The sequence below is a fragment of the Stegastes partitus genome, unplaced genomic scaffold (genome assembly GCF_000690725.1).
Source record: "Stegastes partitus isolate 25-593 unplaced genomic scaffold, Stegastes_partitus-1.0.2 Scaffold512, whole genome shotgun sequence".
NCBI classification, from domain to species: domain Eukaryota; kingdom Metazoa; phylum Chordata; class Actinopteri; family Pomacentridae; genus Stegastes; species Stegastes partitus.
In genome coordinates, this window is record NW_007578243.1 from 191,379 (window position 1) to 215,787 (window position 24,409).

Consider the following 24,409-nt stretch of genomic DNA (forward strand, 5'->3'; position numbering starts at 1 on the left):
CGGGGGAGGATACCCCCGGACCCCCCTACAGGGTTCTGGTTTCCAGACCTTCAGCCCCACCTACTATTTTTCTCACCAGCCGCCACTGTATATATATATATGTAAAAGAAGAATCATATCAGTCATATTTTGACACAAGTGAAAGAAACAAAACTGAATCAAACCTGCTTTGTCTTCACTGACTTAAGCGAAGATTTGTCACCTTTCTCCTTGCTGGCAATGAGTGCTTCAGTGACATCAGAGGTCCACTTGATCTGACTAGCTGTGATGAGCATCTTAAATAGGAAGAATACAGATTAAAAAAACAAAACAAAAAAAAAAAAAAAAGTCAGAAAATTCAGTTTGAATAATTTGGTAAGTCAAATAGTGTTAACGTTTATTATAAAATGTATAAGTGATGTAATTTGCAGCAAGATAGAACCTCAACAGTCAGAAGGGTGACGATTCAAAAACAGGATGTTCATTTTAAAATGGAAAAGGAACAGAGAAAATACACCTGTCCTGGAAATTCATCGACCCATTTGTCTCGTGGTCCTTTTATCCTCCTCAGATTTGCGAGGCAGTTGCTCAGAGAGCCCTTCAGTGTATTATGCATACACTTCTCAATGTCACACAGCCAAACCTAAACGCACACAAAACAAAACGCTGCTCACATTCCCCATCATACCTTTCTTTATTTTATTCAATAACATCATGACTTCTGCAAGATTTGTCACCACAACAACCCTATCAGATTACAATTGTCATAATAATTACTGCTATACCTCCACAGGTCTGCCCAGCTGCACTCCAGAGCTCAACGAAACACACTCTCCATCAGCGGAGTACATCTCCAAAGCTTCTGATTTACTGCCCACCTGCAAAACACACACATACCACACTGGCAGCGTTGCGTGGGCATCCCGGTTTGATTTGGTTTCATATAAAAACAATTAAAAATCTGACTTGCAATTGAGTATAATTCTGAAACGAGGTCATAAAAATAGTAAAATGTAACCCAGGTGCTTCTGCAGATAAATGCTACCATCTAGATTTTTTATTTTTATTTTTTTAAACAAGAAAAAAAGGTTCAATTTCAAAATGTGTTTTCACTGCGCATAATGTAGTTTCATATATTACAAAACTAGGTCAGGTGTATCAGCACAGAACACTCATTATTCTGTCTGTAAGAAGTGGTGTAACAAAGTAACCTGCAATAAAAGAGTGAAATATTCTTACCTTACAATATGTGTCTGCTTGGCTATCTGGATCTGGTTATTTTGACACACTTAGCTACACTGGCTTACACTGAAGATCTTTTTACGTAGCCTTGAATATGTAATATTTTCCATTAATAAAATATAGCTTGCTCAATGGCTTTTCTAAACTTTGTGTCCGATTAGTTCCAAAAAGTAAATCAGTTGCAGCTAAGAAGTTAAGGTAAAGAAACACCAGTTATGTATTGTGAAAAATTTTATCTACTCTTAGTTTACTCAGGAGTGTACCACTGGCCACTGAGTGTATGTGTGTATATCGAAGTTCCCTGCCTTTTTAATGCCCAGGCTCTTGATGTTGTCGAAGCACTTCTTCATGTGAGGCTGCATGGCTTCTGGGTTCTGTGACTGTCCCAGAATCTCTAGTAAATCATCATTGGACAGGAAATAGAATCTTGGGAAGATCTGCCTCTTGGTCTCCAGGTACATGTCCAAGGCCTTCAGGATTTCCTCCAGCTTTGCACTCATCTCTGAGAGCTTCTCTGGCAAGCCTGAAATACAGAGAAATTGATCAAAGATTCAATTCATTAAATTCTGAAAAAAAAAAAAAATTTTCAACATAAATTAGATGACTCACAGGTCTGATCTGACAAATGCCACCATCACAGGTCTGTTTCTAAGCATATTTAAATCTTTATGTCTTCATATTGTCAAATATGAGACACATTTCAAAATAGCCTCAGATGCAGCACAGTATAGCACACGAAAAACATCTCAACATTGAACAACACAAGTTTTAGGCCAACATTTCATCCTTAAACTCCAGAAATTTGATTATAAACATTTTTGCAAAATCATTTTTAGAGCTTGAAGACTTCAAGGATAAGCTGACAGTGTGGTAGATTTAAAAAACACATTTTTTAAAGAAACAAGGTATGTTGTTCTACCGGGGTGGTGTGTTCCCCGCAAGGCATTGCTATCCTTGTGAAGATGGTCCATTATGGTTTTCCAACTAGAACTTCCATCTTCAAAGTCTTTGCACTCTTGAGGCAGCTGCTCCCTGATGTCCTTTCCTTGGAAAATGTTCTGAGGTAATGGAAAAAAACAAGAAAATACTCAGTACACTAACAGTCCAACTAAATTATACTTTAATCAATATACGGATTGCCAGATGCCCTCCCTCGGCATGTAAACAATAATAATTGTATTTCATCAAATGAATATTCACACAGAATGAAAAGCAAACCAGCAAACCATGAATATGCAGTTCATCGGCATGTGAGTACGTTTCCTGTACCTCCAAGTAAATCCAATGACGTTGCACATTAAGAATCATCTCAGTGACTTCCAGTACGTGTGACAGCTGGCGTACCCAGCGGTCCACCTCCTGCTCGAAGGCTTTGACAAACCGAGATGCCTTCATTGTGGACAGTATAACCTGATTGTCGTCCAGGACCTGGAAAAGCTCATCCGTGCCCCTGGGAGACAAGGAGGGAAAGCATAACTGCTAATGACTGGCAGTATTTAAGGATGGAGTTATATACAAAATATGTATTTCTCATATATATAGAGTGCTTAACAAATGTATTAGACTGTCTAATTTGTTAAGCACAACATATACACTATGGTTTATTCTTGATAGATAAAGTGTTCATCTTCTCAAAACTTCATTGATATCATAATAGACATACAATACATATCACAGCAAAAAATTAACCAGAATTAACTTTTGCAAACTGTGTATTCCTTAAACAAAATTGGGTGTATTGAACAAATAGATCAAAGGTTTTGTTTAAATTTTTCAACCTTGGTCATATAACAGGAAACACATATTAGGGGAGAATGTCCAATACTACTCTTTCAAAAGTCACTTTGGCAATTTTAAAAAATACTGAAATGTGTAATATTTATTTCCCTATGTGATCTTTAAGGGATCTTTAAGACCCTGTTCGCAAACTTAGAAAAACACTCAGTTAATGTGAATAATCTTCATTTGATTGCATATGATGAATGAATTTAAGAACAAACGATTCTCAGGAACTTGTGGAAACCTATCTTGCAAAATGAAATGAATGAAAATTTCTCTGAAGGTGGCCAAGTTGTTTATATCAGCTGTCTGTTTTGGCAGACACCTCAAGACTAATTTGGTGGCCAGCTTTGAATTAGTTGTAGTCAGAGGAGGTCCAAGTCATGAAATTTCAAAAAAATCTGTTTAATAAACTGCTGAATAAATTCTTTGGTGACCACATGCATATATGACAGCAACCATTTATATATCTTTTTTTTTAAAATAATGTAATTGCATTCACAGACGGGGCCAGATTAGAATGTGGCAGTGCAGGATGTTGGCGACACAACAGTCTATGAAGTGAAGCTGCAACCTACTTCCAAAAACTGCTGCTATGACTGTAACGAAGAATTGTTTTGGTGAACCCTTGAGCTAACACGATTATTTGCAAGGTGGCACAGTGGTTAGCACCGTCGCCTCGCAGCTAGAAGATCCCCAGCTCGCGTCCCGGTCAGGACACCTGGGATCTCTCTGCGTGGAGTTTGCATGTTCTCCCATGCAGCGTGGGTTCTCTCCGGGTTCTCCAGCTTCCTCTCGCAGTGCAAAAACATGTTGAGGTTAATTGGTGATTCTAAATTGTCCATAGGTGTGAATGTGAGTGTGCTTGGTTGTCTGTCTCTAAGTGTAGCCCTGTGATAGACTGGCGACATGTCCAGGGTGTCCCCTGCCTTCGCCCTAAGTCAGCTGGGATAGACTCCAGCCTCCCACGACCCTAGTGAGGATTAAGCGGTGTATAGATAATGGATGGATATTGATGGCACAAGCACTCCCTTCAGTTGGAGGGAATTTTTGCTTGCAATATAATTATAACTTGTTAAGCTCTTTGCCGACCCCTGTCCTGAAGGCTCCCTTTCTTACCTCAGTTGGTAGTAGCCTTTATCTTTATAAGGTGCAATGTCCAAGTCTGTTTCCTCCCATGTCTTGGTAATGGCTTCCAGACTCTTTAATATGAAACGTAAGGAGTAATAGTAATAGACAGAAAACATCACTGAGAACAAGTAAAATGAAAAGGTAAGATTTCTGTTCTCTTTCATCTTGCTTGTTGACACGTATGTATGACTAGACTACCAATACACGAGAATCATGAATTTAAGCTATGAGCTCTACTGCTTGCATTCATCAATGGGGCACGTTTTAGAAAAAAGCATAATGACAGAATTTCATTTTTACTCTCTTGTTTTTACTCTACACAGTATGACATTTCTTTATTGGCATTCTTTTCTTCTTGGCATTTCTCTTTTGTTCTATAGTTTCTGTTTGTCTTTTGGGTTTTTTTTGTCTTTTATTCCCTTATAAATATGTCTGTAAAGTAAAATAGCACGCAGTTATGTCAGTAATATCAAAACTAATAGGCATGGATGGCTGCACAACCCTAAGAAGGAAGCATTTCTCTGAAAATTAATGCATTTCAATTAAAGAATCTGATAGATTAATCATTTTTCTCTGCTGGCTATATCCCATCAAAATAATTGCAGTCATTTCAGTTTCAGGCTCCCCTTCACTCACAGTGCCCAGAATGCAGTTCCAATTTCTAACTGCACAATTACCTGCTGATTTACTAAATTAACTGCTAATTACATGCAGATTGCAAGTGCTAATTGCATGAAAGGCACAGCGCATATTTGCTCTGTGCTTCTGTGGGCAAAGGCCTGGCCCTAAAACTACACTGATGTAACCTCAATGGGTACTAAACAGAGAACAGCAACTCTGAAGGCAGGGTGGATGTGAGCCAGCCTGCTACACTGCTGACTTTGCTATCCATTTCCAAGAGAAGACCCAAGTTAGAATGAAAGGAGACAGAAAAGCTACAAAAATGCCCACTGAAGGCCAGTCTTGACAAGTAAAACAGACCGACCTGTTCTATGTACAGCTCCTTGCTGGCGGCTCCAGAGATCTCACAGATTTTGTCAGGATATTTGTCAAGACCCAGTGATATGATCTTCTCCAGGGTGAATTCAGCACTGGTTGGGTCCAAAGAGAACTGCAGCTCCTCACAGATCTGATTCCAGTGCCTGAAGGAAAGGTTGCATTTAAAGTTAACTTAGTGTTTGTCTCAAATTACCCTGCTGGCCAGCTGAAGAAAAAGTATGGGTGAATGTTTGCACCTAGTTTACACAGATGACTTGTATCAGGTTATTTACTACATGTCAATACCTCTTCACTTACAAACTGCCAGTAAATTGTGTACTATAAAAACAAAATGCAGCTTTAACATGTTTATTACATTTTAAACTAACATATTTATTGTACGGACTAGGAATGCACATGAGATTTTACTATTGCTTTATGAAGTTCATGAATCTCTCTCCTTATGACCACTGTGGTTACAGTGATATACTAAAGTACTAAAAGAGCTACAAAACTGGGATATTTGTGGAGTGCTGACATACAAATATAGAGCTCTCTGGGTGTGACAGATGTTTCACTGTGCTCTGCAGGAGCATCATTAGCACCCTGACTGACATAACTGACAGATGGCGCTAGGAGAAAGATGGAGGCTGTAAAAGAGGGAGCAGAGACAGAGCAGAACCTGTGCCAGTTAACACTCTCTGATCATTCTCCTTGTTTTTAACCAAGGCAGCAGTGCTCTCATTTGAAACCAGGTAACTTAGATCTACTTGATGCTGACCACAAAGTGATGGCACCCTTTTATTCATTGCTGTCTTTCTCGCATGCTTCTTTTAATCGCATTTTGGTCATCGCTCTCGGTTGTTTTACAGCACTGCGTCAGACCTAATTCTATATCTATTTATATCTATTCCCCAAGCACAGTGAGTCAAGGAAGGCTCCTTCACAAAGTTACACTAGTTATTCAAAAACCTAATATTGTCAACATTTATCCCATGCTTGTTTTTGGTTTTGTACTAAATGAAGTCATCCTTGCAACAAACAAGACATTTTAGCAGTGCAATTGTGACAAAATAGGCAAAAAAGGAAGTTTATCTTAGCATGCAATGTGTTTGAATTTTAATGAAAAACCATTCTCCCAGATTGAGGACAGGGTACAGCAAAGGTCTGAATGATCCTCTGGGAGTTAAACTCCAGATACAGGTGAAGGGAAACAAGCCTTAGATGAAGACCTTGGGTAGAAGGCAGCAGGACAAAGGAGTAAACTAGAATAACATTAGTAATGTGCTTATTTTGTGTGGACTGGGCAACTGTCCATCCCTTCAGTCAAAGCTGTAAAACCTGTATCTGTACAACACAGTCATCACATAGATCATTTATCCCACCTCTTTCTAATAAGGACAGAAAGCATTAAATACTTCTCTGACATGCCCCTGTCATGTCCAGTTAAATACAGACAACAATTCTTAGATTTCCTGAACGGAGACACTTTGGTCCAAGTCATACCTGTCTCTCATGGCTGGGTTCTTCAGATCAGCAATGACAGGGATGATTTGCTTGAACTGGTCAATTCTCTTTCTGGAGAAATCTAAAACGTCCCACTCCTTATCCTGAAATCAGACAAAAATCCTGTCGTCGCTACTGTGTAATGTAACTGTGATACCAGCTCAGGGGTATATTTAGGGAGCTGTGCATTTTATAATATTAGCACCGTATTTTGTACATTATATGACACTAAAATGCAGGTCAGGCAGGGTTTGTGGGTCTGTAATTAAAATATAATACATTTTACACTTTGCATCTATTATAAACATAAAGTGTCATCATGTGTTCTTTCTACATAGTCCATGATAGAAGTACCTAACTGATAACATTTTTGCACAAATTATTATGCTGAAGTAAAACTTCAACTGCCACTTGTAATATATTACTGCTAAACCGTAACCTTGGCACTGTAGCGGAACACTAGAATCTTTGTAATAAACCCTTTGTGGGTGGCAGAACTGACCTTGAGATCTCTCTGGAGTTTGTGGAGTTTTTTGAACAGGTCCTGAGCTGTGCTTTCCATGGTGACTGTCTGTAGCGTAGCAAACTGGCCAACCTTCCAGATGTTCCAGTTGCTATTCCATTCCTCTGTGATGTCCCAGACCTGCTGCAGTTGGTCTATATCCTGCACAACACAAACAAACACAAAGAAATATGTGCAAAAACAAAAAACAAAGTTGATACACCTTGCATATGCAACAAAAATGATCACTTTAAAAACTTGCTATATTTGGTATTAGAATTTAAACTACCTTTGTTGCACAACTATATATCATAGTAATCCTTTCTGGATTAACTGCTTATTATGCTGTAATCTGTAAAAACTAAAGCATGTTAGGATTACAAGCGTAGTACTGCTTCAAACCTTCTCCAACGTCCGGATGGTTTTGGAAGGAGGCTGTTCTATTTTGAAGAAGCCCAGCCCATTGAAGATGCTGTTCTCTTCCTGTTTTAGAGTCTCAAGTTGGTTGCGAATCTCTGCAATTTGCTTTAAGGCCAACTCAGTGCTCAGAGCACTGTGTAATGGACCTGGATGTGCAAATCCAAAAAATGTGGGGAGATACACAAACATTAAAAAACATACAAACAAAGAAACATGCATATCTATATATCCATACACAAAAACAGAGGGCAGACATATTATATATTGCATACTATATCACTGTGGTCAGTAGTTATGAGCACAGATTTGCATATAAGGAAAATATTAAACAAGGAATATACATCTTATGTTCTCCAAATCCACTGAACCTGGTATCTGCCTTGAGAAAGAAGATTTAATCATACAGTTTCTTTAACAAGTAGTATCTCCAATTGTGCTACTAGTAACTGTAAGAAAACGTTCTCAACTTCTTCATGAAAACTTCAAAATTTACAGAATTACAGATTTTTGCATGAGTGTGACTAAGCACCTTAGTTTATATCTCAGGTGTTTATTTCTTGGTATTAGCAAAAAAGAAAAAAGAAAAAAGAAATTGTCATCATTTTATAAAGCAATAGTGTTAAATTTTAAATAAATTTCACAATATAGACTTAATTACTTATAGAAAATGTTATCCATATCAGCCACCCTTGTAACACACAAGATGAAAAGGAAGAAAGGGAAGAGAACAATGGTAGTTCCTTTTAAAAATCAAAAGAGATAAGACAGATTAACAGGGTGTAGAAAAAATAGAGGGTATTTTTCAAAAATAGACTTCAGATCATGATGAAAAACACTTGGTGATGATGTATACAAGTGTTTGGAAGAGAGAGAATGTGCGACCTTTGGTGTTGAAGTCCTGTACTGCAATTTCAATCTTCTTCTTGAACTCTTCAGAGGAGAGAATGAGGTTGTTCTTAAACTTTTCCTTCTGCTTCTGCAGCATGATATCACTGTCAATCAACACCTGCTGGAACCAATCCCACTCCTTATTCAGCGCATCCCGCATTTCCTGCACCTGAGGGTAAACCAAACAGGATTGGCATCATTACAATAATGATGACAGGGAGTGTTTTTATAAGTGCTGGCTTATATATAGATGTACAATAATCCTTGAGGCGTATAAAATACAACAGATTTCATTATTTGACTTCAGGGAACAAAAACAATTTGACAAGCTGATCTTGATTAGAGAAGACAGATTTATGTTTATAAGAACGTGCTACTACAGTCTGTTCTGGCAATATAAACCAAATGAGCAAAAGGTATTTTTCTCACTATTATTTTAAACAGCAGTGCAGGATATGAAAGGTATTTTATGTGGAACTTTACATAGTAGATATCTCCTTTCAGAGAAAATTTGAGAGATGTTACAATATGCAAACACAGCGGTAAAGTCACTTTTAGTTGTATATAAGGCTCAGTTCATTTTATTTGCATGTATCATCTTTGTTCATTACTGTGCCAGGTACTTACGGCCTGTTTCACTGGGACTTCATATTTGTCCAGGATTGCAAACTGTTCATGGATGAGAGGAATCTGAGCCTCTGTCTTGGCCAAATTGCCCTGGAGAGTCTCCAAGAGCTTTAGGCTCTCACCAAGCTCCTCCAGTGTCTGGGGAGATTGCTGGATCCTAAACACACACACACACATACAAACAAACACAACAAAGAGTGAAAACACCTTTAGAGCAATACATTTCTCTTTCTGATCCTACCTTCATCATCTTCTTCTCTCAGTGACTGAAGCGACCATAAGTCAAATCAGTCACCTTTTAAATTTAATGGAAATAGCCGGTGCTTCTGCAACGATTGTGTGCACAAAAACTTACTGTCACTTCCTTGCATATCCGCACTTGTAGTATCAGTAAGTAGTCAAGTGCCTACTTCTATGACATTTCAGCAACTGCGCGAGTGTCGGGGCATTTGTAGGATTATCAGAGCAGGGACACACTTTTAATATGGATAACATGTCACTCCTGCAAACACAAATACTGCAGACTACGCAACACACTCAGGCTCTGATGATTTTTTGGGGGTACATTAGTAGAATCAGACATACAGTCCTACAGTTATAATCAGATGACAAAAGAAACCAAAAGTGAGAAACCAAGAACGAACCTAATTAATGAGGCAAATAAAATGGAGTTATCTAGAAGCACTACCACTGTACATACAACACATTATCACAGCCTTTGATAAAAGAATACATCTGATATGTCTAATATATTTATGTTACGCTAGTAAAGAATAAGGCTAGCATGACACGGTATGATATTTACAAGAATGAAACAGTATGTGAGGAAAGCTCTGCCATAATTCTAGTGATGAACAACGTATTATGTATGGCCTAAACATCTTCATGTCTGTTGATTTTAGGGCTCTAAAACCAGTCTTTGGTCCACTACTACTATTAACAACTCGACTGGTATACTAGTGGGCAGCAGACTGTTGTGAATTATAGGATTTGTTTCATTCTGAATGCTGTTTTAAACCAGTATTAGGAAAAGAGTGCGTTAAGTGCTTTTGATATTGTTCCCACATTGGACACACTTGTCACGGTGCTAAAAGAGATGTGCAAAATAAATGTAAGCTTCACAAGCCAGAAAAAAATTCAGCCCTGGTGCTGTGTCTCACCGAACTGAAAAGGGGCACAATATGAGACCTCTCAGGATTTACCCAAATTTCTGGAAAGTCAGTGCTCCCTCAGTAAATAATTAAATTTTCTGAGTCAAGCAACGTGGTGCTTCAAAACTGAATCAAATCATTTAATTATAAAGGGGTACCTGTGGTGTAACGCTTCTATTTTGTATTGCTCTTGGGTTATCATATTAACAAGAAAGCATCTACAGAGATGCGGAGTAACAGTCATGGAGTCCCAGAATAACAGATAGCAGCATGATGACATACTGCCACTGTGACATCAAATTGCCCCTCAAATGAAAATTCTACCATCTGACTCCTCACCTGTTGGTGTTGTCTTGCATGTAGACTTGAAGTTCTTTTAGTCGGGTGCTGGCCATGTCACTGAGAACCTGAGTAAGTTTGGTTTGCCATTCATTGCAGTGCTGCACCAAGGAGGACTTCAGCAGTGAACAATCCAGCATGACAAATCGAATGTTAAACACTGTCTCTTCCTGTTGTACACTGTTTGCATATTCTGCATAACTGGGAGAGAACCGGAGAATAAATATGACACAGAATTACAGATTAATGCATCTGCATACTTCATGAACGTTAACCAAAACTTAAAAATTTTTTTCAGAAGAATCAATTGCACAGTACCTTTGTATATCAGCATCAAAAGCCGAAACTGGTAGGTTAAGTCTTTGGCTGCGTCCTATGAAGGAGTCCTTATTGGTCTCCCAGATGTTCCTGTATTTGTCCCAAGTCTTCAAATAGGCCTGCAGATTACTGGCATTGGCTGTCATCCCTGCAGCGACTGCAGCCTGAATCTTTTTTATCTCCTCGTCTTGCTCTGAAGAATCAAAGAGGACCAGACATAACAGCAGAAGAACACACACACTGACATGGTTACATGTATACACACTGTATACACGTAAATGTTCTAACCTATGCTGACATGGATGGGATTCCCCTGAGACTCTTTGCAGGAGAGAAGTTCAGGGAGCCGTTTAAATTCGGAGATGATACTGATGAGCTGAGGCAAAATATTCACAATCTGAGCAAGTTTTCCAAGAGGTGGGGAGAACTCCACCTGTTGAAATAGACACACATTTTCTTACTTACAAGTTTTTCTTTTCATGACATGCAAAAAAAGGTCAAAGGCCAGGCAAAGAGATTAAGTGACAGAAAACTAACATTTATGCCTGTGTTTGTGTGTGTATGCTCTATGTTGTTTGAGCGGGACATGGAGCCATTTCCCTGTCCTATTATACCACAAATATTATGTGGTGTCATGTTTGCAAGGAAATCTTAGTCTGTAATGCACTTACCCTTGCAGTACAATGACAGGATAGAAGAGACTGTGTACATTTTCACATTGCATTCATATACTTATATACTAACATGTCTCAACATAGTGTAACCAAATTATTATCACATGACTTAACAAAAGGTTGTTCGCACCTTTGGGGAGGGTTGGGGAGAAGTCTGTCGCAGTGCCACAAGGACTTTGAACAAGGGACTGGGCGACGTCTTGCTATCGCCATTGATAGCTCTGGATAACTTCTTCATAGAGAGTTTGATGTTATTTCTGAGAGCTTCCTCGACCATGCGGTCAACCTTCTCTGTGTAGGTCACCCAGTGCTCCTGGACCTTAAACATCACAGAAAAAAAAAATACACACAAAACACAAAGGCTGAAACTTGAGCTGTGTCTCTCATTAAAGTGAAGGTGTAAAATGTTGAATAAGTCTATCTTTCAATATGGGAGAAAAATAAATTGTGCCTACTCAATGCTATAATGTTGAAAAATTCAGTTATCTTCAACTACTAGTTATGTGGGGCAATTTATTTATTTATTTATTTATTTTATCCTGACATTTTCAAACTCAAGCTTTAAACCACTGGTGCTGGATGGAATGGAATGTAATACACTTCATGAAGAAAGAAAACATACATCAGATCCATCATTAGCAAAGATGCTGTGGATCTGGGTCATGATATCAACAATATCCTGGTGTGCTGAACGCAGTATTTGGAGTTGGCGCTGCTGGTGAGCGTTCTGGTCATCCTCAAACTCCAGGTTCCTACAGAACAATTTTGTGAAGTTTAAAATCAAACGAAAACACCATATATACACAATATTAAATATATAAGACATGTCATAAGAAGTATCTTAGAATGAATTTACTGTATAAACATACTAAGTAATGAAAAGAAATCGCTTGTCTGTTGTTACCTGTACACAGTCTTTCCATCCAGTCCAACCAACAATGCTTCACTCATCTGGCAACAGAGGTTGGAGATGGATAGATTGGATGCTTTGTAACCATCAACTATTACCTGAACCTGGAGTGCGAAAGAGAGGCTGCTTTAATCCACTGTCATAATACCTTATACTTCTATCAAAACAGATAGTAAGAAAACTCAAGTAACTGCTGCTAACAAGTTAAGCCACAGAAACCTCCATTCAGTCTCTTCTTTAACCTATAGGTCACTGCTACCATCAGTCTGAATCTAAAAAGGCAGAATCTGTAAGAGGTGACCTGTTTGTTACAACCTTGTCAACGTGCAGGAGACAGTCACGGGCAAAGATGTTTGAGGCTCCTTTAAACGACCACAGGAGGCTGGTCAGACCCGGCTGAATCTTCTTATCAATGAAACGAATTCTCTCCCGAAACAGACCCAGCTCTTCAGGAGACAGCATTTCTATGATCCTGACACACAGACACACAATTCATAGGAGCGTTAGCTAAATGTGTTTTTACATACTCACTGAATCTTAGTGGAAAAGTCTAACAGTTGTCAACGCAGTTGAGTCAGCGTGTGTGTTTGTTAACATGTAGGTGTGTAAAATGATTTTAAATCTTCCATAAAGTCACACAGTACACTGTCAGCTGAGGGATGGAAAAAAAAAAGCTGTAAAAAGGCTTATGTACTGTATGTCCATCCTACATCATGTATCTATTTTTTTAATACAGCAAAGTTAAAAAGATTACTGTTGAAAATTGCAATACAATATGCAGAACACAAAAACCAAATAACAAAAGCAGTAAATAAAAACAAGGAATATTACTTCACATTCTACTTCGAAATGACATTTATCAAAAGTGCCACCGATACTTATTATCCATCATTGTTAAAATCAAGTGAATCACCCTACACAGACACCCATACAAAAAGTTAATGTGACTGTTGCATAGCACACACAATGATGATCTCATCTTCAAGTAATTGTAAAGTACGAAAAGAATTTACAATACTTTACATCATGACAATATAATTATATGTCAGACTCCTGAAATCTGAAATGGCTGTTTTGTGTTGCAAGAATGTTTATTGTGTGTGTGTGTGTGTGTGTGTGTGTGTGTGTGTGTGCGCGCGCCAGACCTGTCGTAGTTCCGTATCAGCAGCAGTACTCTCTCCCTCAAGCCTATTAGAGCTTCCCTGTCCTGGTAAATGTCAGAAGCACACTGGGGGATCTCAAACTTTAGTTGATCCCAGTAGTGGATCTCCGAAATAATATTCAACAGGTTGCTGGACAAGAAAACACACAAAAAACACAAAACATAGAATTAGAATGAGTCTACAGGTAGATCTCAAACATGCTGTTTGTGCAAGTCATCATAAAAAAAAACATCATTTGATTTGATCTTAACTTGAAGTGATTTGCAAGGAGGAGTAGGTGAAAATTAATAAAACTATAAACTCTTAATTGGCCACAAAAAAAGATTTGCAGACTGTGATATCCACCAAGGGGGGAGGCTATTAAGGTGGAAGAGTGCCTAAATGTTTGACAAGATACAATTACTGCTGTTATTTTCTATTTTTTAAGCTCATAAAATAAAAATCAACAGTAACTATCAGATACATTTTTACAGTTAAAGTCCTGTGCCTCTTGTGTGTGAGTTATGCATGCATCTGTTTGTTACATTTGACCCACTTGTCAAAGTTGATGTCCAGCTTGGGAATCTTGTCCTTGGAGCGCACCATTAGTGGTTGCTCCAGTTTCTTGAAGCACTGTCCGTCTAATTTCTGGCTCCACTCACTGAAGTGCCTCCTCTCCATCTCTTCTAAAACCTGGACCATCTGGGCATAGTCGGAAAATATCTGCTTGCGGAAGGGTGAGTCAGGCATGAAGTAGGCCTTTTGAAGCACCTGAAGCAGAAGAAAAGAGGACAAAAATGATGGAGGAACTCAAGGAAGGAGAACACAGTCTTTCTTTGCACACTCCTTTTGTGATGCTGTGAAGTAACCAACGTGTGCCAAAACTTAAAGGAGCAGATTATGTTAGTCTGAGGGACTCACCTCCATTGGTGTATCCACGCGATGTTTGAGAGCCCTCACCCAGTGGACCTGGCCTGCCATCCAGGGTATATGGTCAGGAGGAGACTGTATCCTCTGGTTCAGCACCTTGTTTACCATTTTGAGCTCCTTGTTGACAATGTTGTACACTTCCTCTGCTTTCTCTTCTGTGGAGTGCCTAATGGCCTGTGACAGAGAACATCATAAAAGCGAGAAGGAGTAGATGAAGTATAAAGGTAAGAAAAGACAAGCAGGTGCAAGACGAAGGTTTGGCAGGAAAGAAAATAGAGAATTTGAGTTTAACTCAGCCTTGTGTTGAGTGCAATTTACCCTTAAAATCTGGGCGCTGTCAAAGAGCACCAAATACAATATAATGAAGATAAACTACGCTAAGCCTAACATGGGAAGTCTCTTTGCTTCAAGTGATAGAAAAGGTAGTTCTTTATGAACTTTAGGGAGAAAAGTAACTTTAGTAGGTCTTAATATCCAACTTTGACCCTGTAATCTATATGAACTTGGGATGACAATGATTATTAGGTAAACAATTATTTGCTATTATATAGATTTAGCCAGTAAAATTATTAACTTATAATGCAGATTAGGAAGGACATGCATGTCAGAAATTGTAATATACATTGGTCGTAGTATCTGGTTGGGCCACCAGGTGGAACCTCTCACTGTTTCCTTAGTCTTTAACACAGTGGAGCAACAAGGAGAAGATTACTCTGACTAAGCGTCAGTTCCATGGTAGTGATTAGAATGAATTGTGGGGATTTAACGAACAACCATCACAGATACTGCAACAATTACATCTGGCCAGAAATCACACTTTCAAGACAAACATTCCTCTAGTAGGAAAATGTCACAAAGCAAGTCATTTGTTGAAATGAAAATGAAACTACCTGAAAGAATGTCTTTTGAACTTCATTCATGTGAGTAAACAACTGATTTTTAAATAATAAGGTTGCCAACTAGCAGTTAAAGACATTTGTTTTGGTTTTTTTTAAATCCCAAATACGAACTGTAAAGTGTTCAAGAAATAAAACATACAATGTGTTAAACTGAGTAACAATTGTTTTAAGTGAACGGCGAAAAAGCAAACCGAGAATTTCCAATGTATTTATGCGTGTGCGTGTTCGTGTCCATTCGAAAGAGACTCACCTCGCGTGTGGACATTGGCCTGAAAATATCCAGAAGCCGAACTCCCTCCTCAACTGTGTTCACCGCCTTAAATGCTAAATGGATCAGGTCCTGCATATTCCTTTCCAGACTTTTTACCAGGTCACAAAACCTGTGTGTACACAAACACACACACAGAGAACATATCCACATATGAAAATACCTGATAACACCAAAACACCTGCACTAATATCTACTAAAGCAGACAGATAAGCAAGAGCAAAATATTAAGACAGTGAGCATCCACAGATAACATCAGAAGAACCATTGGTTTTATTTTTAGAAGGCAACGATGGATGCTTTTATTGGGACATTATGTTATATTTCTGGTTTAACCAGTCACGCAACTCCTCTATCACCACATGTATGGTAACTGACCAATCATGTCAGTTGCATGGGCCCTATGTCCTCCTTAATATTTGTCTGTGGCCTCTGTCACAAGAGCAGTGCAACAAAAATGGGAAACGTGTGCCTTATCTACAGGTTCCTGCCAAGTCCTGTGCTCTCTATTGTCCATCCTGTGTAGTGCTCACGGATCAGACAACTCGAAAGGGAGGGGGAATGAAAATGGGCGAAAAGGGGGCAGTGTGAGTGGGACGGATATTAAATCTGGCACATGCTAAATATCTAAAATGCTACCTTGCTGAACGGCATGAATCTTTCCCCATGATTGCAAAACCCTAATTTAAAAGCTTCACTGTACTAAATGGGGCTGGTGGCCTCAGTCAGTTTTGTCGTTCCTAAGGGGCTGTTAGGATGCGGCCTAAGCAACTTGGGTGATTGAGCTGTCTCTCATTAGCATTGCTGATAGTGGAGCCACCGTGGTTTGTCAAACCAGAATGCATTTCTACCTCACTCAGTTGTCAGACAACTTGCCTTACCCTGGTAACCAAATGTTTTTTGTTGTTTTGGGTTTTTTTTCTTAACTTTGTGTAGTGAGGTAGAAAAACATCAACTTATGATGCAGCTGCACCATGGTAATTAATTTTCCATGGCTTTTTTTATGCAACAGAACATATTTTTCGATTTTTAATACATGCAAAATACTTCTTAGTCTTAATTTGAATGCGTTCAAAGACAGAGATCCACCTTTTGAATTCATTGTGCCATGTGGTATTTTTGACATCAAGGATGCCCTTGTCAACAGAATACAGGGACTGCAATCCACAATGGAAGCTGTTTTCTATCTTCAGGAGGGAGTGAGCGAACTCTGGTCCCTTACAACCACTGAAGCATGGCAAAGCCCTCTGTTGACCATCCTCCCAACGGGCAAACTGATGCTGGCAGTCACACACCTGAGACAAGACAAGAGCAAGTAATGTACCAAATGGCAAACAAAACATCTGATAACAATACATCATGTTTCAATATAATTTATTGGGAACAACAAAAACTGTTGATTTCAGTAAGTACTGGATCACAAGTAGCTGTTTTTAACATACTGAATGCTCAAGTATAGTATGCAGGTGTTACTGTGTTAATGTCTCGGTATGTGTGACTGAGGGAAAAAAGGGTTACCTCGAGCAGGTCTCTGAGCCTATTAATGAAAGCATCAATCACCACAAAAAACCTTGTCTTGTCAAGGATCCAGTCTTTTGGCGAATGTCTGATATAAAAGCAGAGAAGGGGATAGAGAGGGATGATCGGCATTGAGAAAGGAAATAGCTAGATGGAAATAGAAATGCAGAGACTGGCAGTAAATGCGGAGTGGAGAGCTCACTAAATGAAGCTCTTTTTTTCACATGAGCACTACAGTATTTGGAAACTGTAACTCCAGATGTCACAAATTTGTTAAGTGTTTCCAAGCCAAAAGCAGGTTGTTTTAGTGATATACAGCCATCCTTTGATTCATATCCAGTCTTATTGACACAGACTAGGTCAGTTCTGCTTCTGAGCTAAAAATCCTCCAGACCGTTTGAGTTTAGTTTTAACAACCAGTATGCAAATGCACCACCTCTGTGTAACAAACTACCACAAGATCGGAAGTCATCTCTGATCTAAGCTCTTTGAAATCAGGGCTTTTCTGTTTAACAATGTTCTTTCGAGGTCTATTTATTTCTGCATTGAAACCACTATTAAATTTTGCCCAACTTCACAACTGTCTCAAATAAATATTAATTCAGTTTTATGCTAAACCCAGCTAAAGGAGTAAATTACAACACTTGAAATCAAACACTTTTACTTAAGGAATTAAGGATTGAAGACTTTAAAAGAACTTGGATGAAAAGCTTCTATTTTTACTCTATATACAGGTAAAACAGCATTACTTTTGATTAATCTGTGAAGTGTGCAAGTAGATTTCCTTCCAGGACAGGCAGCATTGTATACAGTCGGAGAGATTCTGCTTGCTGGACAACACATAGCCCTCAAAAATCCGGTCCAAGGAGATGTTTTGGGAGCACAAGCGAATGATCTCATTGCTAATCTGCAACACAGCAGAAATCAAACACTGGTTACAAACAATAACACTAACATGATGCATCTTTGTTGGTCTTTCTTGCTAAAACAACCAGGCATAGTGAATTTATATTTTGGTAGGTGATAGGAGGTGAGAAGATCAGACTTCTGGTAAAGAAAACAAAGACAACATCAGCTGCAACTCACACAGAGGCAGCTCACTGCATAATGGTCACTACAGCAGTTATCACTCACAAGGCTTATTATTTTCTCTCCCTTTCTCTTTGGCATTTGCTGAATCACCCCAGTCAAAAGCGTTTCTCCTGCTGCCTTCGGTGATTGGAAAATCATATTAAATGAACCGCCGGGTTCCCGAGTGAGAAAAACACAAGTCACGCAACAAAGCACCAAACAATGCTGAATCAGAACATATTTACTTTGCATATCATTTACCCCTTTGCCTGTGGAGCTGTCAACTGAAATGAAAAGAACTGCTATGATGAAAGCACTGATCAGGTGTTTCATTTTTATACACTAAGCCTCAGAGTATTGCAGCTCTGGAGTCTAATAATCCAGGATGAGTTGGAGTGGGCTTCTGTGATGATGATGACGCCTCATCAGCCTAAACCAAATGTTGAGTTCGTTTACAATTGTATTGTCACCTCTTATATTTATGTAGCCAATCATCATCATCATCATCATCATCCATTAACTGTCAAAAAAAAAAAGAAAACGAAAATTTGAAGGTGTAAACATGCATACACATGCAAGAGTAACAGATTAGTAGAGAAAAAGAGGCACATTAAAGAAACCTGGTTTGAGTCCATACTCCCTATAATGTAGTAACGTCCATACCTGACGGAAGAGACAAGTGATCTGTTCACTGGTGTTATAGTGGATGGAGTTGATCCAGATGATGCGAATGATACTGATGATGTGTTCCAGCTTTGAGGCAACTTGGTTTGGCTTTAGGGTGGCAAGTTCCTCACAGGGGTCCTTCAGAAAGGACAGGTAGGTCAGGTTTGATTGGGCCTGCAGAGAGCAATCCTGGGTAGCACATAAAATAAGAAGATAATATTAATGATGATTCTTATTATTATAATGCTTTTGTCACATTAACAAGAATTTATGTTAAAATGTTCCAAGACACAAATTAAAATGGTGGATTTTTTTTAATTTTTGTTTTTTCAGACTTTTGTACCTGTATTTTCTTGGCCAGTGTGCAAAAGCGCTGTACAGGCAGAGTCTTGGCAAGCTGCAGGATGCTTTGGATGGATTTGACCCCTGGCTTTTGCAGCTGCTGGCAGATCTCCAACAGCTTAGCAGAGCGACTCTTCCAGAACTCTATCTCCTGCAGCGGACCACAGTCGTCCCTCATTTTCACTGTTTCTAGGGCATTCAGTTGCTCCTCAATCTGAGCGGTCCAGTGGATCATGACAACTAAAAAGGAAGACAAAGTGAATAGAGGAAAGGGTAAATACAGCTCGGGACAAATAAAGACAAGAGGAAAGACAAACAGTCGAGTGAATTGATAGAAGGATGGAAGGAGGAAATAAAACAAATTGTAAGCAATATTTGGAAATCACTAAGCATGATGAAAGAAATGCCTTGCTTTTAATGTTGTGTTGAACAGAAAGTCAAGGCATGTGAGTGTGACCTTTTTTGACACAGAGCCTACAGAAGCAGACGAAAAGACAAAACCACCTCTGTCACCCATTTATATATAATATATTTATAAAGGGCTTACTCTCCATTCTCTGCACCAGCTTCTTGTCCTTACTAGCCTCCTCAGGGCTGCACAGTAGACCCTCCACTGGGATGTATAGAATTGTGTTGTCAGACTTCTTAGACAATTCGTCTGTTTGAGGATAACATGGGAAAATAAATATTTCACGACAGCAGGAGCACAGGTAGATTAGAAATGCTTTTAGCTGGCTATGAGGGCCATACTGTACACACAATTGAAGTCAACATTTGTCTTGTGCTTTTTTATAGCTTCTATCACACAATCGTGGCATAGAGTGCAATGTGTATATGGCCTATAAAAATACCTTTGTCCTCCATTTACATACAGTGCCATGAAAAAGTATTTGCCCTGTTCTCGAATTCTTCTTTTTTTTTTTTTTTAAATATTCCCCACACCTAAATGTTTAAGACCGTCAAACAAATTTAAATATTAGACAAAGATAACCAAAGTAAACACAAAATGCAGTTTTTAAATGATGATTTAATGTTTTAAGGGAAAAAGCTGTGGCTACAGCTGGAGCTAATCACATTTTTTGGAAAGCTGAGTTCAATTTCACTAACCACACCCAAGCCTGATTACCTCCAGACCTGTCCAATCAAGAAATCACTTAAATAGAACCTGTCTGACAAAATGAAGTCAGCCAAAAGATCTCAAAAAGCTGCAACAAAATGCCACGATCCAAAGAAACTCAAGCACAGATGGGAAATAAAGTAATTGACATCTATCAGTCTGGACAGGGCTACAAAGCCATTTCTAAAGCTTTAGGACTCCAGCGACCACGGTGAGAGCAATTACCCACAAATGGAGAAAACATGGAACAGTGGTGAGCCATCCCAGGAGTGGCCGGCCGAACAAAATTACCCCAAGAGCAACAACGACTCATCCAGGAGGTCACAAAGAAACCAGGACAACATCTAAAGAACTGCAGGCCTCCCTTGCCTCAGTTAAGGTCTGTGTTCATGACTCAACAATAAGGACGAGACTGGGCAAAAACGGCCTCCTTGACAGAGCTCCAAGGCAAAAACCACTGCTGACCAAAAAGAACATAAAGGCTCGTCTTACTTTTGCAAACAAACATCTGTAAGATCCCCAAGACCTTTAAGAGAATATTCTATAGACTGACGAGACAAAAGTTGAATTTTTTTGGAAGGTGTGCATCTCGTTACATGTGGCATCAAAGTAACAACGCATTTCAGAAAAAGAACATCATACAACAGTCAAACATGGTGGTAGTGTGATGGTCTGGGGCTGCCTTGCTGCTTCAGGACCTTAAACATTAAAGCAGGGAAAATATGCAAAAAAAATAAGAATTTGAGAAAGGGAGCAAATACTTTTTCATGGCACTGTACATATGCAGGAAAGTCACCATCTTTTGCACCCATCAAATAGATACAGGATTCTGAGCAATAATGATCTTTAACCTAAGTGTAGTAACAGTGAACTGGGGAACTCTCTTTTCCTCTGAGGTACCCACCTGCAAGACTGGCAAGATAGCAGTGCATGTCGTTGGTGTAGCTGTCCTTCTCCCTGAAGGTGCTGACGGCAATCGCAGGAGCATGCAGACAGGTCATGTCATGAAACAGCCGCAGGACGGGGTTGCCTCGCACTGTGCCAAACTGTATAACTGCATCAAAAGTCTCTGGTGTGATTATGGCTCCTGGCGCACGGATAAAATAGGACAGCTGCTCCTCCCACTTTCCCTACAAAATTAGTTTTTAGTAGAAGGATACAAAGAAGGGAGTTGGATTAACAAATAAACCACATGGGGGAGAAGACAGCACTTCAGCTCTTTAAACAAGGTGAACAATGCTGCTCAGTCTTCTGGGGTCCTGACTATTTTTTCCTCGTTAGGGCTGCTATGTTTCGCTTCTCTATATACAAGTGTGAATCAGCAATGTAACATACAAGCAAAATAAAAATTCTTCCCAATGTGGGCTATTTGAATAGTTCACTGCAGCGATGCTACATGACATTACAAATAGTGACTGGAAAGACAAGTTTAAAGAACAAAGTTAGAGAACACATGCATAATAAACTACTTCATTCAAATGAATGTACTGATGTAAAGTGGGGAGTAAAATGTGCTGTACCCTTGGCATAGAGTACTCCACCCGAAGCCCAGAAGAATCCATGTAGACCGCCATGGTTGTAAACGAGATGTCTGCAATAAATTGATCCAAAGCTTTTTTATTCTTCTCAGTCCATGACTCCTCAGTTACTCCAGAAATAGCCACACAGCCGATAAACAACTTTGGACAGATGGGGAGAGAAAATATAGGGTCCAAGGAGAGAAGGGGGGAGGAAAAAATATTTATTTAGTGGGTTGATGTCTATGCACACACCCCAAATACAGGGAATGTATAAAAAAAAATACATCTAAAATACAATACGCAATCTGGCTTTACCTGACGAATGGCCTTAAAGTTTTCCTCTTCCATGTCTTCGAAAGTCTCCTCCATTTCTCCTCTCTGAGTTGCTGAAGCATGCAGCTACACTGAGGAAAACACACACCATACAGTGGCATGACCAGTTAGCATTTTGAACTTTTAGACAGTTATTTCAACCGGCGACATTCTTGCTGCGAGGCAACGGTGCTAACCACTGAGTCACCTTGCAGCCCAATACGTAGCTTACATCGTTTATAAAAAAAAAAAAAAAAAAAGCTGCGAGGCAACGGTGCTAACCACTGAGTCACCTTGCAGCCCAATACGTAGCTTACATCGTTTATAAAAAAAAAAAAAAAAAACCCAAACAGTATTACACTGATAGCTCGACGAACGCGAAGTCGAACACTTGCTTCTTCAAGCTAGCAAAAGTGGCACTTGAGTGCCCCAGACTAGCTTAAAACATGAAACGCAACTGACAAACTTTAGCGTCGTTACTTATTGTCTTTATCTTAAATAAGTGAAGCCGAAAAACACGACAAAAGAGAAGCGTTTTTTCCAACTTTAATGGAATTGCTACGACAACTTTATACGAATGCAAACTATTACGAAGTCATTTTTAACGAAAGCCAAGTTAATTTCATTTCATTCGCTTCTCTCCCTTCAGTCCTACCTGTGGCCGTGTATGCTTGTCACCATGGAAACGTTTGGTTGCCTGGGTAACTCCCAGGACGGCGCAAGTGTGGTACGGAAAAGCAGAAGTGCCACAAATCTGTTTTCGCTTATTTACGTTAAAAAAAACAACATACAAACAAACGAAAAACCCCACTTTCTGTGGTGTAGTACCAATATGACTTCTGTTAAAGCACGGTTGAATACTTTTATTAATAAAATTAGACATGACATCATTTGTATGCATTGTAACGGTTCCTAGTACTGGCATGCTGTGTAGCATCGGTAGACCAAATAAAATGTCCGCAAAAATTCATTGAATTAATTGCATTTAAGACATATTAAAAGAACTTCAAGTTATTCTGCATAGAAATTAAATTTGATCAGGAAGTAAATTATTATAAGATCAAGTTGTTCATCCTCACATTTTTCATTATTTTCTGTGGACATCAAAACAAGTTCAGCAAAATGCCCATTCCTACAGTTTTAGTAAAACTATGTTTCTTTGGTCATCAAAAATCTTTTTTATCTCGTGAATGTATAAAACGCCACTTTTTAAGAAGAATAAAGAAGGTCTCTTTTTAAAGCGCTATAGTGAGTTGTAATAAAACAACTTTTCACATCATCAAACGTTTTAAAACAATGCTTTTTGAACAACTCTTGTGAGTTACCATAAATCACCATATTTTAAGCCATCAAAAATGCAAGCCTTTACCATGCATAGCCGCTCAGCCGAAATGATGAGAGGCCTGGACTGATGGTCTAATACTTTTTAATCTCTCCTCCTTTTCTCATATTATTATATGATCAACGTAAGAGGTAGACAAAAATACACAACATCAATACATTGAATTTAACTAAGCACATTGCTAAAATTAGCCCACACTAAACATAAAACAAACTGATAATTAGACACAAATAAAGTTTTACCTTGTTGCCCTCTCCACTGCCGCTAAATTCATTAATCTCTGCCGTTCGCCCTTTTATATTTTGTCTCTTAACTTTACGTTGCCGTTACTATACCGTTGGCAACTACCGTTACATTTTTTCAGTTTCCGTAATTTCCGTCTGGTATCCCTTTAAAATAAAAGCACTTCCGATTAACGTTAACTAACGAAATTAAAAGCATAAAAAATTGATACATGACAGATTTAAGTTAACCCATTAACTAGTGAATTGGAAATAACAACATTCAATAACTACAGAATAAGTAACACTTGAGTTACTTACACTCCCACCAAATTATTTGGTGTTTTGCACAAAAATTTACTCAAAACATAAATAATTTTCCCACATGAAAAATGATGCAGTTCTCTTTACACCACCCTTCCAAAGTTGCCAAGCACATAACTCTGTGACTCCCCCCGAGGTTCTCCTGCGCCTGCTCTCTCTGTGGATGTCTCTGGATGTCTCTGGATCTGGAGCTCCTGAATTACAGCCGCTGGCCTCACCTTCTGTATCCTGCTCCCCCCACCATGATGCCTCCTGTTACAAAAGGACAATAAATTCTAATAACTTGTTTAACT

General features: G+C 38.9%; 1 protein-coding gene across 1 annotated transcript in view; it reads right to left on the reverse strand.

Moving 5' to 3' along the window:
- The window catches only part of dnah2 (dynein, axonemal, heavy chain 2), a 73,790-nt gene extending 51,819 nt beyond the window's left edge, over positions 1 to 21,971 (reverse strand). The window contains 30 exon segments of the mRNA XM_008287673.1: positions 165 to 275; positions 497 to 622; positions 765 to 857; positions 1,527 to 1,744; positions 2,141 to 2,279; positions 2,491 to 2,671; positions 4,120 to 4,202; positions 5,117 to 5,273; positions 6,616 to 6,719; positions 7,118 to 7,279; positions 7,520 to 7,683; positions 8,420 to 8,594; positions 9,053 to 9,209; positions 10,543 to 10,743; positions 10,861 to 11,053; positions 11,149 to 11,293; positions 11,665 to 11,853; positions 12,157 to 12,286; positions 12,439 to 12,548; positions 12,760 to 12,916; positions 13,590 to 13,736; positions 14,143 to 14,357; positions 14,508 to 14,690; positions 15,666 to 15,795; positions 16,773 to 16,978; positions 18,936 to 19,127; positions 19,282 to 19,520; positions 19,828 to 19,938; positions 21,302 to 21,527; positions 21,918 to 21,971. Of these exon segments, the coding sequence (XP_008285895.1) occupies positions 165 to 275; positions 497 to 622; positions 765 to 857; positions 1,527 to 1,744; positions 2,141 to 2,279; positions 2,491 to 2,671; positions 4,120 to 4,202; positions 5,117 to 5,273; positions 6,616 to 6,719; positions 7,118 to 7,279; positions 7,520 to 7,683; positions 8,420 to 8,594; positions 9,053 to 9,209; positions 10,543 to 10,743; positions 10,861 to 11,053; positions 11,149 to 11,293; positions 11,665 to 11,853; positions 12,157 to 12,286; positions 12,439 to 12,548; positions 12,760 to 12,916; positions 13,590 to 13,736; positions 14,143 to 14,357; positions 14,508 to 14,690; positions 15,666 to 15,795; positions 16,773 to 16,978; positions 18,936 to 19,127; positions 19,282 to 19,520; positions 19,828 to 19,938; positions 21,302 to 21,527; positions 21,918 to 21,971 (4,698 nt within the window).
- Positions 21,972 to 24,409: the final 2,438 nt, after the last annotated feature.